This window comes from Narcine bancroftii, chromosome 2 (assembly GCF_036971445.1).
Source record: "Narcine bancroftii isolate sNarBan1 chromosome 2, sNarBan1.hap1, whole genome shotgun sequence".
NCBI lineage: Eukaryota > Metazoa > Chordata > Chondrichthyes > Torpediniformes > Narcinidae > Narcine > Narcine bancroftii.
In genome coordinates, this window is record NC_091470.1 from 173,203,137 (window position 1) to 173,219,539 (window position 16,403).

The window sequence follows — 16,403 nt, forward strand, 5'->3', positions numbered from 1 at the left end:
ACATCAGCAGCTCAAACTCCACAAAATACACCCAAAAATGTTTGTGAATCAAAATCTTCATTGTCCAGTGCAACATGCATATTTTTTTTTTAACAAAAAAGGAATTAAGATCGAAGAACAATTTTCACCTCAGCTTCCACTGATTTTATGCCAAGTTCCTTGAATCAATCAAGTCAAGGCAACCCTTTCGACCCCAGCTCAGGAATTCAGATTTTTAGACCGTGAATAAAGCATTATGTACAAATTGATTCTGCTTTAGTACCTTAATGGAAATCACATTTGAAGAACCAAACCTCGAACTTAAACAAGCCTTCCGTGAGATACAGCCACTGTGAGCTTCCTCCCCTCAGACAATTTATTCATTACCACTGCACATTAGACAGGGAAAACACAGGCACATTACACAGGCTTCCCTAGTGAAACTGAACAACTTTGGAGACAGAAACATTGGGTTATTGGGAAGATAAAATGGAAATAGTGGACACAGCCAAGAATATTCACTCGATCATGAACCCACTATAACAGGCATTTGAAATGCGTTCAATTTAAAATGTTTACATTTAGACATACAGCACGGTAACAGGCCCTTTCGACCCATTAGCCCGTGCCTCCATTTTACACCCAATTGACCTACACCCCCCCCCCCCCGGTATATTTTCAAGGGTAGAAGGAAACCCACACAGACACAGGGAGAACGCACAAACTCCTTAAAGACAGCATCAGATTCAAACCCCGGTCGCTGTATCTGCTATGTTAACCGTGCGGTCAATCAACGAATCACAGAAGCGCAGAATCTTCAAAAACTCAAAAGTTCGGGAATAACCATCCTTGAATGGGTTAAACCAATCAAGACTTCATGTTCGAAGACTTCAAATTGAAATGTTACACGGCAGATCAGAGTGTTGCCGACACCCTGAGCAAGGGCAGATTGTCTTACAGATTAGCTGAATTAAAACAGAGGAGCTTCAGAACAATGCCTGCACAGCCGTGTGGTTGAAGGTGAGTTAAGAATGATGGAGTGGATGTTTATTTATGGGAGAGGCTCTCCTCAAATCTTCTGATAAGAGAAAAATTGCAGCAATGGACAAGTGATCATTTTTAAACAGACCAGCAGTTGATCCTTTCTTCAGCCCAATTGATAGGTCTGCCTTGTTGATACCGAGCAGACGACCACACAGGGGTTTTCTAAAACCTGGCAAATGGAAGTTATGAGTCAAACAAAAATAATCAGAAAATGCTGGGGGTCAATTGCAGTGCACAAAAGTACTGGAGAAGCTTAGCAGGTCACGCATCATCCAGAAAGCACCATTCCTGACCACGAGCCCAGGTCCGAAACGTTGGTCACGTTGGCTGACCACGAGCCCAGGCACGAAACGTTGGTCACGTTGGCTGACCATGAGCCCAGGCCCGATACTTTGGTCACGTTGGCTGACCACGAGCCCAGGCCCAAAATGTTGGTCACGTTGGCTGACCACGAGCCCAGGCCCGAAACATTGGTCATGTTGGCTGACCACGAGCCCAGGCCCGAAACGTTGGTCACGTTGGCTGACCACGAGCCCAGGCCTGAAACTTTGGTCACGTTAGCTGACCACGAGCCCAGGCCCAAACTGTTGGTCACGTTGGCTGACCACGAGCCCAGGCCCGAAACGTTGGTCATGTTGGCTGACCACGAGCCCAGGCCCGAAACATTGGTTACGTTGGCTGACCACGAGCCCAGGCCCGAAACTTTGGTCACGTTGACTGACCACGAGCCCAGGCCCAAACTGTTGGTCACGTTGGCTGACCACGAGCCCAGGCCCGAAACGTTGGTCATGTTGGCTGACCACGAGCCCAGGCCCGAAACATTGGTTACGTTGGCTGACCACGAGCCCAGGCCCGAAACTTTGGTCACGTTGACTGACCACGAGCCCAGGCCCGAAATGTTGGTCATGTTGGCTGACCACGAGCCCAGGACCGAAACGTTGGTCACGTTGGCTGACCACGAGCCCAGGCCCGAAACTTTGGTCACGTTGGCTGACCACGAGCCCAGGCCCAAAATGTTGGTCACGTTGGCTGACCACGAGCCCAGGCCCGAAACGTTGGTCATGTTGGCTGATCACGAGCCCAGGCCCGATACGTTGGTTACGTTGGCTGACCACGAGCCCAGGCCCGAAACGTTGGTCACATTGTCTGACCACGAGCCCAGGCCCGAAACGTTGGTCACGTTGGCTGACCACGAGCCCAGGCCCGAAACGTTGGTCACTTTGGCTGACCACGAGCCCAGCCCCGAAACATTGGTCACTTTGGCTGACCACGAGCCCAGGCCCGAAACATTGGTTACGTTGGCTGACCACATGCCCAGGCAAAAAACGTTGGTCACGTTGGCTGACCACGAGCCCAGGCCCAAAACGTTGGTTACGTTGGCTGACCACATGCCCAGGCCCAAAACATTGGTCACATTGGCTGACCACGAGCCCAGGCCAGAAACGTTGGTCACGTTGGCTGACCACGAGCCCAGGCCCAAAACGTTGGTCATGTTGGCTGACCACGAGCCCAGGCCAGAAACGTTGGTCACGTTGGCTGACCACGAGCCCAGGCCCGAAATGTTGGTTACGTCGGCTGACCACGAGCCCAGGCCCAAAACATTGGTCATGTTGGCTGACCACGAGGCCAGGCCCGAAACTTTGGTCACGTTGGCTGACCACGAGCCCAGGCCCGAAACATTGGTCACGTTGGCTGACCATGAGCCCAGGCCTGAAATGTTGGTCACGTTGGCTGACCACGAGCCCAGGCCCGAAACGTTGATTACGTTGGCTGACCACGAGCCCAGGCACGAAACGTTGGTCACGTTGGCTGACCATGAGCCCAGGCCCGAAACTTTGGTCACGTTGGCTGACCACGAGCCCAGGCCCAAAATGTTGGTCACGTTGGCTGACCACGAGCCTAGGCCCAAAACGTTGGTCATGTTGGCTGACCACGAGCCCAGGCCCGAAACGTTGGTCACGTTGGCTGACCACGAGCCCAGGCCCGAAACTTTGGTCACGTTGGCTGACCACGAGCCCAGGCCCGAAACGTTGGTCACGTTGGCTGACCATGAGCCCAGGCCCGAAACGTTGGTCACGTTGGCTGACCACGAGCCCAGGCCCAAAACGTTGGTTACGTTGGCTGACCACGAGCCCAGGCCCGTAATGTTGGCTGACCACGAGCTCAGGCCAGAAAGGTTGGTCACGATGGCTGACCTCGAGCCCAGACCCGAAACATTGGTCACGTTGGCTGACCACGAGCCCAGGCCCGAAACGTTGGTTACATTGGCTGACCACAAGCCCAGGCCCGAAACATTGGTTACATTGGCTGACCATGAGCCCAGGCCCGAAACGTTGGTCACGTTGGCTGACCACGAGCCCAGCCCCGAAACGTTGGTTACCCTTTACTTTTGATGGATGCTGCGTGACCTGCTGAGTTTCTCCAGGATGGTTGTCTGTTGACAGCTGACATTATGACCTGAATGTGCCATACACGCCCTATGTACATGCCAATATCTCCTTGAGTAATTTCTACAATTGTATCCAAGCAAAGAGCTAGATATCTGTGGTTCGCTAATCTGGTAGTTTAAGATTAACTAGAATTGTTGGGCTGTCAGCAATTTTTTTTTTGAGTGGTTTTGACAACTGCGGTCAAACCCTGAAGTGCAGTGTTAAGGAACAGGAGTTCCCTCATACTGAGAGATGGGCTAGTCCCCAACAGTTTCTTCAACACCAAGCAGTTTCTTTATTCTTTTCACTAGAACTTGGCTTCCAGAGGCATCTCCCTTCACAGAGCCAAAATCAATTCTCCCCTCTCTTCTTAACACATCCAACTTACTCCTTTTGTTGGGTCTGGACTGCAACCCATGCCATCCTCCAGTCTTTATTCTGACACCTTCCTGTTCTTCAAGATTCAATTTATTATAGTAATAAAACCAGGTCATATAACACAAAACTCCTTTTTGCCTGCAGCACGGCTGACAGATTTGCCACTGGCAGGGATTGCCCAAGTGCCTCTTGGTGGGGGGGGGGGGGGGGGAAGAAAGAGAGAGAGAAGCAAAAGAGTCTTGCCCCTCTCGCCTCCAGCTCACTGAGTGTCCGTAGCTTCACCTCCAGCACTTTCGGAGCCACACAGCGTCCAGTCCAAACCATTGGCAGCATGAGCTCCAGAATCAAACCTCCAATAGAGTCAGGAACCCTCGGTGCCTCCTTGCATTCTGGTTCCAATACCCCTCCAGCCAGTTCAAGCCAGTCTGCAGCCGGGCATGAGTCTCCTGATGGCGGTCTCCAGCAGCCCACAGCTTCCATGGGTTCCTCGCCTCGAGTCGCCAGCAGTCCACTGCATGAACCGGTCCCTCAGCTGCAGAGCCCCCTCACTGGTCCACCACTGTGGTCACCATCCCCACGGGTCGTCTCCTCCGCTTCAGACGGGGGAGGGGGTGATCTTCCCATCCTCTGGTGCCCTGCTCCAGTCCTCCACTTCCCCAGAGCCTGCAGGCCCTCATGGCAGCTGCCGATTAATAGGGACCGCCATCTTGGGTGCAGACCCGCGATCGCGGGATTTCAAATAAAACCACCATCAGCTCCCTCAATGAGCCCTGTGCAAAGCCCATGCAGAGCCAATGGATATTGACTGGGCAGCTGGACCCTACAGGAGCCCTGCCTCTCCACTCCCTCTCTCCCCGTGGATCCGCATCAGCTGCAGGGCTGCTCCGCCACCTTCTTTTCTTATACCTCAAGGTAACTCCTATGGACATGGCAAGACCAGCTGAGATCCCCCAGCATTTCCACGTAGTTTTACGACAATCACAGCGTCTGCAAACTTTCACATCTCACTCTATTAAATTGGGCTTGTTCAGAATGGTTTTGTTTAAATGTAAAACTTTTTTTCTTTTCCAATTGTATGAATAGTTCTTAAATGTTTACGAATGCCAGAAACCTTCTGATTTTTCAACAGTTGCAGTTTAGCCAGCTGTTAAAAATTTACCAAAGGGGTTTTGGGGAAGACTTGTTTTCTGGAGCAACAGTATTCATATCTGATGGTCTAAGTGGTAATGGTGGGAGTACCTTCCTTTGGTGAGTTACCACTGCAGGATCAGCAAGCGCATATCTTATTGTAAGTCGGCAACAAGTGTACGTGTTTTATTCATTTTGTTTGGAGTTGTCCACACCTTGACGAAGGGCTCAAGCCTGAAATGTTGGTTATGCATCTTTATCTTTGCTATATAAAATATGATGAGTATATTAAATGCAAGAAAAAACCTCAAGAAAGAAATCAGGAAGGGTAGAAGAAGACATGAGGTTGGTAGACGAGGTGAAGGAAAATCATAAGTGTTTCTACAGGTATATTACGGAACAAAGTTGGGCTGTGGTGGAACACAGTAGTGCAGAAGGTGACCTCCTCACTACACTGTACAGGCTGATCCGCCTCCGACCTTGTAACTCCTCCTGTTTATTCCCAATAAAGGCTGATCGCCCTGGTCTCCTCCTTCCCAACCAGCTTTGGATCTGGGCCAGAACATGTAAAGACATGTTTGAAGTTTCAGGTTATTAAAGCCTTTAATCACTCGCTTCGAGTCTGCTTGTGGTTATTGATCACGCGACATGGTCCCCTTGAAGATATTTTTGTGTGGAACCAGAAGAGATGGGGGAAGATCTTAAATGTTTTTTTTTGCATCAGTATTCACTCAGGTAACAGGCAGAAATGTGGGAAGTAAGGAAACAAGCAATGAGGTCATGGAACCTACACATATTAAAAAGGAGCAGGTGCTTGCTGTCTTGAAGCAAATAAAGGCAGATACATCCACAGGGCCTGAAGGGCCTTGAGGGAGGATAGTGTGGAAATTGCAGGGACTCTGGCAGAAATATTTAAAATGTTCTGAGCCATGGTTCTAGTGGCAGAGGATTGGAGGGGAGCTCATGCTGATTTTTAAAAAGGCTCTGAAAGTAACCATGGAAATTATAGACCGGTAAGGTGTTCTTAAGGATTGGCTACTTCGATAGCCAGGAACTGATTAAGGATAAGTCAACATGGTTTTGTACATGGAAGAACATGTTTAACCAATCTTATAGTTTTTCAAGGTTACCAGGAAAGTGGATGTTGTCTACATGGACTTTGACATGGTCCCATATGGGAAGTGAGTCAGGAAGGTTCAGATGCTCAGCATTCATGGGGAGGTAGTGAACTGAATTTGACATTACTACAAAGGAGAAGTCAGAGAGTGTTGGTGGATGATTCCTTCCCAGACTGGAAGCCTTTGACTGGTGGTGTGCCTCAGGGATTGGTGCTGGGACCATTGTTGTTTGTCATCTATAGCAATGATCTGGACGATAATGTGGCAAATTGGATCAGCAAATTAGCAGACACAAAGAATTGAGGTGTTGTGGAGAGCGAGGAAGGTTTTTGAAGCTTGCAGAGGTATCTGGACCAGCTGGAAAAATGGGCTGAAAAATGGGCAGATGGAATTTAATGCAGACAAGTGTGAGGTGTGGGATTTTGGAAGGACAAACTAAGAAAGGATGTACATGGTGAATGGTAGGGCACTGAGGAGTGGGTAGAACAGAGGGATCTGGGAATACAGATACATGAAAGTGGCGTCACAGGTGGACAGAGTTGTAAAGAGAACTTTTGGCCTTCATAAATCAAAGTATTGAGTACAGGAGCTGAGATGTTATGGTGAAGTTGTATAAGACATTGGTGAGGGCAAATTTGGAGTATTGTGTGTAGTTTTGGTCACCTAATTGCAGGAAAGATATCAGTAAGATTGAAATAGTGCAGAGAATGTTTACTCAGATGTTGTCCAGACTTCAGGAACTGGGTAACAGGGAAAGGTTAAATTAGGCTTTATTCCCTGGAGTGGAGAAAAATAAGGAGAGATTTGATAGAGGTTTACAAAATTACCATAAGTGGGGTCTAGACAGAGTAAATGTTGGTAGGCTCTTTCCATTGAGAGTGGGTGAGATACAAACCAGAGGACATGGGGGTTAAGGGTGAAAGATTTAGAGAGAACCTCTTCACACAGAGTGGTGGGAGTGTGGAACGAGTGATGAAGTGAATGTGGTCTCAATTTTAATTTTTAAGAAGAATTTGGACAGGCACATGGAGGAGAGAGGTATAGAGGGCCATGGTCAGGGTGCAGGTTAGTGGGACGAGTAAGAATAATAGTTCAGCACAAACTAGAAGGGCCAAAGAGCCTGTTTCTGTGCTGTATTGTGTATGGTTGCATGGTTCTATCTCTGACTGAAGGAGTGACCCAACCAGTGCTTACAAACATAACTTTTGTACTTTTTACCTATTTAATTTTTTTTAAATTTTAAAATGTAGACATACAGGTAAAAGGTCCTTCCAGCCCATTAGCTTGTGCTACCCAACTTGCATCCGATTGTCTTGTACCCCGGTATGTTTTGAAGGGTTGGAGGGATCCAGAGCACCCAAGGAAACCCACGCAGACATGAGGAGAATGTACAAACTCCTTACAGACAGCGCAAGATTTGAACCCTGGTTGCTGGCGTTGTAACAGTATTGCGCTAACCTCCATGCTAACTTGAATTCCGGATAACAGGGGTGTTACTGTATACACTCAAGTCGCCGGGCCATCCAAAAGAAGCACGAGATGGTGACGCATTTTTGGAAAGTGTTCTTCTTAGCACAAGAATCTCTTGCCTTCATGAGAGCAAACACCTGTCCAAAAGAATCTTGAAATTTGCATGGAACTCTCTTCCAATTAATAAAATACTCTGGAATTAGAAACATCCATCTGTGGAAATGATATCTGTTTATGATTTGAGTTGAATATGCTGGAATAATCCAAATTGTGGGAAGATTTATTTAAGGATTGGGCCTAATAAGCAGTTTCTCTGAAATGGCCCAAATATCATTTACAGGCCAAGGTGAGGAGGGGGGAGGTTTCCACCATTCCAGCCACATTCTGACTCACCAGGGCTCTAACTCCAAAATGAAGCAGCACTCAACTACGAACAGCGTCATTCCCACAGATGGCAGAGGAGGCCACGTCATTGGGTAGATCTAAAGCGGAGGTTGATGGGTGGTTGATTAGTTGTGATGTCAAAGGTTATGGGGAGAATGGGATTAAGAGGAAAAATACATCACCCCAGATTCAAATAGCAGAGCAGCCTCGATGGGCTGAATAGCCTAATACTGCTCCTACAAGTAATGGCCTTAAAATTTGCTTGCTCGCTCTCCTGTAGGAATTCCTTAGGTACTGATTAAACAGTAATACCAAGATATTGAGAGTCAGAAATGATTCACATGCTGCGGATCTGGGAAGAGAGGGAAGAGGATACACAGTGCTCCTCCGCTGAATTTTACCGCCCAGTTCATACAGGCTTTCAACGATCTGTTCAAGGAGCCAACAGTGGATTATTTTAAAATCTTGCAACGGCGGGGTCTGGAACCAAGATGATGGTGCCTCCGGCGACATGGAGTTCTTGGGGCACCAGAAAACAGGGAAAATACCCCCTCCCCCCAAGTTTGAGAAGAAGCAGAGGAGATGGCACGCAGGATGGTGAACATGGCAGTTGATCAGCGTGGGGGTCTGAGGCTGAAGGTCCCACAGGCAGCGAGCTGTTGGCAACTCAAGGTGAGGAACCCATGCGCGCTGCTGGCAACTGTAGTCAAAGGACTCACACATGGCTGGAGACTGGCTGAAGGGGCACCAGGTAATGGAACCGGGACGCCAGAGGGTTTCCTGATCGTGTCAGAGGTTTGGATCTGGAGCTTAGGTTGTCGATGGTTTGGACTGGTCGGTGTGGCTGCATAGGCTGCACTGGAGACAAATCCACAGACACTCAGTGACTCTAAAGGGACTCTCTCTTGCTTCTCTTTCTCTGACTTTAAAGGGTGCCAGGAAATTTCTGCTGATGGCGAACCTTTGCTTTACCATATAACAATTACAGATTGGAAACAGGCCAAATCGGCTCTTCTAGTCTGCACCGATTAACGTGAAACTTCACTAGTTCCACCTGCCCACTCCCATGCCCATAACCCTCCAATCCCCTCACTAACCTCCTCTTAAATGACAGAATTGACCCTGCCGCAACTACCTCTTCTGGTTGATCATTCCACAGCCACCACTCTCTAAGTGAAGAAGTATCCTCTATGTTACTCCTAAAGTTTTTCCCCCTAACCCTTAACTTGTTCCAATTTCCCCTACCCTCAGGGAAAGAACCTATTCATATCTACTCTACCTATTCCCTTCATAATTTTAAATACCTCTATCAAATCCCATCTCAACCTTCTATGCTTCAATTAATAAAGTCCCAGTCTACTCAATCTTTCTCCGTATTCTAGATACTGCAATCCAGGCAACATTTTAGTAAATCTCTGCACCCTCTCTATTGATATCCTTTCTATAATTTGGAGGCCAGAACTGCACACAATATTCCAAACTTGGCCTCACCAATGCCTTAAACAGTTTCAACATCACCTCCCAGCTCCTATATTCTATGCTTTGATTTATAAAGGCCAGCATACCAAAAGCCTTCTTCACCACCCTAACGACATGGGAATCCACCTTCATGGAACAATGAACCCTTATTCCAAGATCCCTCTGTTCCTCAGCATTCCTCAATGCACTCCCCTTCACTCCATACATCCTATTTTGGTTATTCTTCCCAAAATGAAGGACCTCACACTTATCTACATTAACCTCCATCTGCCATCTTTCAGTCCACCTTTCCAAACAGTCCAAATCCTTCTGTAGACCATGAAAACCTTCCTCACTATCCATAACTCCCCCTATTTTTGTATCGCCCGCATATTTACTCACCAAATTTTCCACCCTGTCAACCAAATCATCAATATAAATGACGAACAATAAAGAACCCAACACCGATCCTTGAGACACACAGCTCGTCACCGGCCTCCATCCTGACAGACAGTTGTCCACCATGACTCTCTGGTGCCCATCTTCTAGCCACCGCTGAACCTATCTGTCTATCTCTATATTAATCCCTAGAGATTGAACCTTCTTCACTAACCTTCCATACGGAACCTTATCCAAATAGACCACATCAACTGCTCTACCTTCATCAACCTTTCTGGTCACCTCTTCAAAAAATTCATCAAACACGACTTTCCCCTCATAAACCCGTTTACAGCAGACTAAATACAATTTTGTGTATTATTACACCTTTAATTACATGACAACAAAAGAATCTTAAATGTTGAACGTACCAGTCCACATGCTACTTGTTTTGCAATGCTACAGACACTTCTCTTAGTAAAGTTAAGTTTTGTTCCTCCATCCTGAGTTCCAGTCTGTAATTGGGAGGAAAGAAAAGAAAAACAAAATTAAAATCAATTTGAGATCATTCTCACACAACCCACTGGCCTCCAAAACCTTGCTGTTCTTTTCTGCACACACCAAGAGGGATTCCTGAATGGGGTCAGATCCTGTGGTGGAAACGTACAGAGCGCAGGACTCTGCTGGACCACCTCGGAGACCTGCAGCCCGCCTGCAATCTTTTTTAAAAACATATTTTATTGTAATTTTCACAGACTCGTAAAATTCAAACAAAGCACACACATTTTTTTTTAATAAACAGTCATGTAATATTCAGAGGCTGTATTTATCCCCTCCCCACCTTTGTAGAACTGAAAACAGTCAATTAAATTACATTGATACAATTAAATTAAAAAAAGAAAGTTACAAAAAACTCAAAACAAGACTGAAAAAAAACACGTCGCTGTGTCACATCCCACATTAATTTCCCTGCTGGGATGGATTGTTACAGTGCCCCTATTTCAAAAGTGGGGGGGGGGGGGGAAACTAATCAAACTGCATGTCAATATATTTCAAGTAAGGTTGCCACTTTAATGAATGCATTGTGTTTCTTCTTTAGATTGTACATGATTTTCTCCAGGAGAATGCAACTCTGCATTTCCACACTCCATCGTGTGGTATTTAGTTGGGATTCGGACTTCCACAAAACCACTGTACACTTCCTGGGTACTGCCAAGGCGACTTTCACAACTGAAATTTGGCACTTGAACATTCTAAAACTCACGTCCCCAATGTCTCCCTCGAAGTACAGCTCCGGATCCTGTGGAAAATCCACTTTTGAGATTGTCCTCCCAGAAAGATCTTACCAGTGGAGTGGACAAAAGTTCCCATCTCCACACCACATCTAGCGCAAATTTCTGGCTTGACACAAGTTTTGTGGTGTGTGGTACAACTGAGCAAGAAATTGTATTGCACCATCCTGTATCTGTCACTGATGGCTCCAGTCACGCTGTCCAGACACACCGGTCTTGCCACCACTCTTCGTGGATTGTTGTGCCCAAGTCCGACTCCCATTTCTCCCTCGACCTGCGTAAGCCCGGCTTCAGGCCCCCACTTTGGAATATGTAATATATCTTAGAGATAAATTTACACACACTCCCCTGTCGAATTAGAATCTCCACATTACTACATCTAGGTAGGGCCATAGATGGTCCCAATTTTCTCTTAAGAAAGATCTTATTAGCAAATAGCAGAAGAATGCTCTATTAGACAAATCCTATTTCTCCCTCAACTGACCGAATGATTTGAGATGCGCTCGCCTGTAAAATTCCTCGATACACTTGACCCCTTCTGGCACCAGGTGTCCAGGATTTTATTACCAGAGTCATGGGTATTAAGTTGTTTGAGGTGAAAGATATTCCCACCTTCCATCAATGCATTGATTTATTCTTTGCCACGTCTGAAGTACGTGCTTTAGTTTGGGGTCATTTGTTTTCTTTGAAATAAATTTAGTGTCCTATTTGTATTCCAACATTCCTGCTATCTTCTCACTACTGGATGGAGTCCAATTTGTTTCCATGAGGGTCCCCCCCTCCCCCAAAGTGTGTGGGCGATAAACTTTGCCTGGGCTGCCCAGTAATGTTTTTTGAAATCAGATAATTTTAAATCCCCCCCAAATTATAATAATTATAATCCCATGTCAACTTTTCCATGGAGATTCTCACCACTTAACTGTTCCACAGGAACCTCCTAACATATTTGTTGAACATCTTTAAAAAAATCCCTGTGCCAACGAAACTGGCAATGATTGAAAAAAAGATACTGGAGTCTTGGCATCACCTTCATTCTGACACAGTTGACTCTGCCCACCAGTTAGGGGCAGAGTCCTCCATCTAGCAAGGTCTTCCTCAATCATGTTCAGCACAGACAGGTGAGCCCAAGGGACTATTCCTATGCCGTTCTACTCTTGCTCAGAAATCTGGTGGAAGAGGCGGAGGTCTGACAACACTCATGAGTGTATTACAATAGAGGGAGCTTAATCCCCAAAGCTGATTACTTTGGAAACCTGCAGCAAACCAGTGGTTTGGGACCATCTATGGCCCTACCTAGATGTAGTAATGTGGAGATTCTAATTCGACAGGGGAGTGTGTGTAAATTTATCTCTAAGATATATTACATATTCCAAAGGGAGATCATTAAGTTTGTCTAAATTGCACAAATCTTTGTCCACTTTTAGCCCCAGATATTTAATGCCTTCTTGCAGTGGTTTAAATGGACCTCTTTGATATCGTCTATAATGCGCCCGTTCATCAAGGGCATATAATCTCACTTCTGAGCAGATTTACTTGGTACTCTGAGACCTTCCCATAATCCTCCAGTGTGGTCCTCAACCTGGTCAACCACCATTCCCCCCCCCCCCCCAGAAAATATACTAACTCATCTTCAACAAATGTTGATTTTGTGTTCCACCTGGCCCACCCTGAACCCCTTTATGTCTGGATCCTGTCTAATGGCTGCCCAGTGGCATCCTTCACTGAAGCACTGAGCGTAGATGCATCCAAACTCCTGTTTGACCTGCTGAGTTTCTTGAGCATTGTGTTTTTACAACTATAACAGAGCAATAAAATTGAAAAAAATTAATACATCGGAGAGATTATAAATACTCTAATCGCAGTGCAATAAAATGATAAAAGCAAGAGTAGACGGACCTTTTGTGCTAATGGAGCAGTAGCAAGTTTTAATTTTTTTTACATTTTAAATTTAGACAAGCCCACTGCCCAAATACGCCAATCAACCTGCAACCTCCGTACATTTCAGTGGGAAGATACCCACACATACATGGAGAGAACATACAGACAGCATTGGATTTGAACCAGGGTCACTGGCACCTGTAAGAGTGTTGCGTTAACTGCAGCGCTAACCATTCTACATTAAATGAGATGATAAAATTTGTTTCTTCCGAAATAAAAAAAACAAATTAACTGCTGACCTCACGGAATTTCCACAGGCAGTGCAACAGATTTCCCCCACTCACGAACTCAAGAAACAAGTACGGGGGCGTTCTCTCCGTCTGACATCCCAGCAGCTTCACAATGGATTCATGATTACAGATCTTTGTGTGGAACTTCAGTAGGTCCAAGAAGTCACTCAGTTCCTTTGCACTTGCATTGTCTGATGGAATTTTAAAAAGAGCACAGAATTTTGTAAACCAGCAAAACTGTTCCCGACATAAATTTCAACATATTCAACAGGCCCACGAGCCCCTGCTGCCTACTTACACCCAATTGACCTACAACCCCAGTACACTTTGAAGGGTTGGAGGAACCCGGAGGAAACACATGCAGACACGAGTAGAACGTACAAACCCCTTACAGTCAGCACCAGATATGAAACCCAGTCACTGGCGCTGTAACAGTGTTGTGCTAACCCCTGCGCTGACCGTGCCGCCCACTGTTCTGTCAGATCTTTGCCCACACAAAGAAAATCAGTTGGAGACGGTACGTAGGTTCCCACTTTACATACTCCTGGGCAGCACAGATAGCATAGAGGTTAGGGAAACACTATAACGGCACCAGCGACCCGGGTTCGAATCTGCTGCTATAAGGAATTTGTACATTCTCCCCTTGTCTGCATGGGTTTCCTCCGGCTGTTCCGGCTTCCTCCTATGTTCTGAAGATGTAGGGGGTTAGTAGATTAATTGAGCATCACTGGCCTGTGGGCTGAAGGGCCTGTTACCGAGATGTATATCTTACAAAAAAAATGGAATAATGGATGCAGTTTCAGGGCAAGGAGCGCTTTGCAAATCTTAATTTCACAGCTGGTGTCTTGACACTACAGAATGCAGATTAAATACCTGCTGAATCACACTTCCTGCCAGTCATAGACTCCAAGTCTTTGTAGCTTTCTGATAACCCCATTCAGAAGGGTGTTAGGTGTGCGAGTGGACTTTACCCTGGGACCGGGTGCACTCCCGATGGCCATGTAGCTTTCTTGGAGGTCCTCCCATCTGCTGCTGGCCGGCACCAGCCTTTGCCAGCTGACTGGACCTTCACTAGTAGGTACCATGTCCCAGTGATTCTGAAACTCCCATCCAGTTGGGACTGAAGTTCACCACCATTCCTGTCACACCACTGGTTGCTGCAGGTTACCAAAGTAACCAGCTTCGGGGATTAAGCTCCCTCTATTGTAATACACTCATGAGTGTTGTCAGACCTCCGCCTCTACCACCAGACTTCTGAGCAAGAGTAGAACAGCATAGGAACAGTCCCTTGGGCTCACCTGTCTGTGCTGAACATGATGATCAAATCAACTGAAACTGCTACATATCAATAAATGATCATAGAGCCCACCTCACTGACAAAAGGCAAAGGAGGAAAAACCCAACACCCAACCTCAACCAACCAATTTTCCCCTGCAACCGTGTCTGCCTGTCCCGCATCGGACTTGTCAGCCACAAACGAGCCTGCAGCTGACGTGCACATTTACCCCCTCCATAAATCTTCGTCCACGAAGCCAAGCCAAAGAAGAAAAAAGATATGGGTACATAGTCCTTTATCCGGACATATAAAATACGGAAAGCTCCAAAATCCGGCAAGTGAGGAGAGAGACCGGCAGCGCGGGTCGGGTGGCCGAGGGGGAGAGACTGGCAGCGTGGGTCGGGCGGCTGAGGGGGAGAGAAAACGTCAGCACAGCTGGAAGGGGGTGGGGGTGGATACGGCAGCAGAATTCGGGTGGGCTTAAATCTGGCTTTCTGAAATCTGGAAAAATCCGAAATTTGGAACACACTGTCCCCCAAGGGTTCCAGATAAAGAATTGTGTACCTGTACAATGTACACGTTGCAACTTTACAAATCTCTGGTGAGACCACACTTAGAGAATTGTGTTCAATTGTGGTCACTTCGTTATAGGAAGAATGTCGAAGCTATGGAGAGGATGCAGAAGATGCTGCCTGGTTTGGGAAACAAGTTTTATGAGCGTTGGGACTTTTCTCTTGGAGCGTAGAAGGATGAGAGGAGACTTAAAAGAGGTCTACAAGATTATGAGAGGCTTAGATAGGTTGGACAGCCAGCACCTGTTTCCCAGGGCAGGATCAGCAAACATCAGAGGACATGTATACAAAGTGAAGTGAGGGAAGGTTAGGGGAGATATCAGGGATAAGGTTTTTTTTAAAAAACGTAGAGAGTTGTGGGTGCTTGGAATGCCTTGCCAGGGATGGTGGTGGAGGCTGAAGCAATAGAAGCATTTAAGAAACTTAGGCACCTGGATGAAGAAAAATAAGGGTTACAGGGTATGAAGGGGTTATAAATTTTTTTAAAAAGAAATACATGGGCCTGTACTGAGCTGTAGTACATTCTCAGAACTAGAAGGGTAGAGGGTTAAAGGAACAGTGCTGGGGAAGCTTTTTCTTTACATAGAGCGCCAGGTGCCTGGAATGGGCTTCCACAGGGGATGGTGGGCGCCCGGGGCGGGCTTCCACAGGGGATGGTGGGCGCCCGGGGAAAGCTTCTTTCACATCCTATCTAGTCATGTGGCCAGTTTCAGGGAGCTGTGGCCCTGGAGCCCCCTATTGCCAAGATTAGTGTCTGACTATCATTATTCAACTCTGGATATTCTGTTTCTGCCGTCCTTCAAACACTCTGTTCACCCATAACCCTAGGAAATGTTAAGCTCTTTAAACTTCCTGATCAAACTGTACTGATATCTTAAATTATTTTACAGCAGGTTAAAACTTAATTTAAATTTAATTTAGACATGCAGCACAGTAACAGACCCATGACCCCAGACTGCCCAATTACACCCAATTGACCTACATTTTGGATGGTGGAAGGAAACCCATGCGGTCACGGGGAGAACGAACAAACTCCCTTCAGACAGCACGGGATTCAAACACCAGTCGCTGGCGCTGTAACAGCATTGTGCTAACTGCTACACTAACCGGGCCACCTAATTTCTGAAGTTACAATTGTATCCCAATGACAAGGGACATGGCACACCACAAGGCCAGAGGAGTGGAGGGTATCAGCACCAGACTCAAAGGGCCTGTTCGGATAAGGAGAGAGGACAAAGAGGATCCTTCCACTGCTGAAATGTAGATAGTTGAATGCAGAGGTGCTGGTGGAGGGTGCAGAAAAGGCCAGGGAGAAGAACTGCAAGGATC

The 16,403-nt window shown here is 46.7% G+C and overlaps 1 protein-coding gene across 1 annotated transcript in view; it reads right to left on the bottom strand.

The window, feature by feature from the left end:
- LOC138752521 (tyrosine-protein kinase STYK1) overlaps positions 1-16,403 on the bottom strand; it is a 207,328-nt gene that overhangs the window by 17,808 nt on the left and 173,117 nt on the right. The window contains exons 5-6 of the mRNA XM_069915324.1: positions 13,236-13,417; positions 10,198-10,281 (exon numbers count right to left, since the gene is read on the bottom strand). Coding sequence (XP_069771425.1) covers positions 10,198-10,281; positions 13,236-13,417 — 266 coding nt within the window. The remainder of the gene's footprint in view (positions 1-10,197; positions 10,282-13,235; positions 13,418-16,403) is intronic.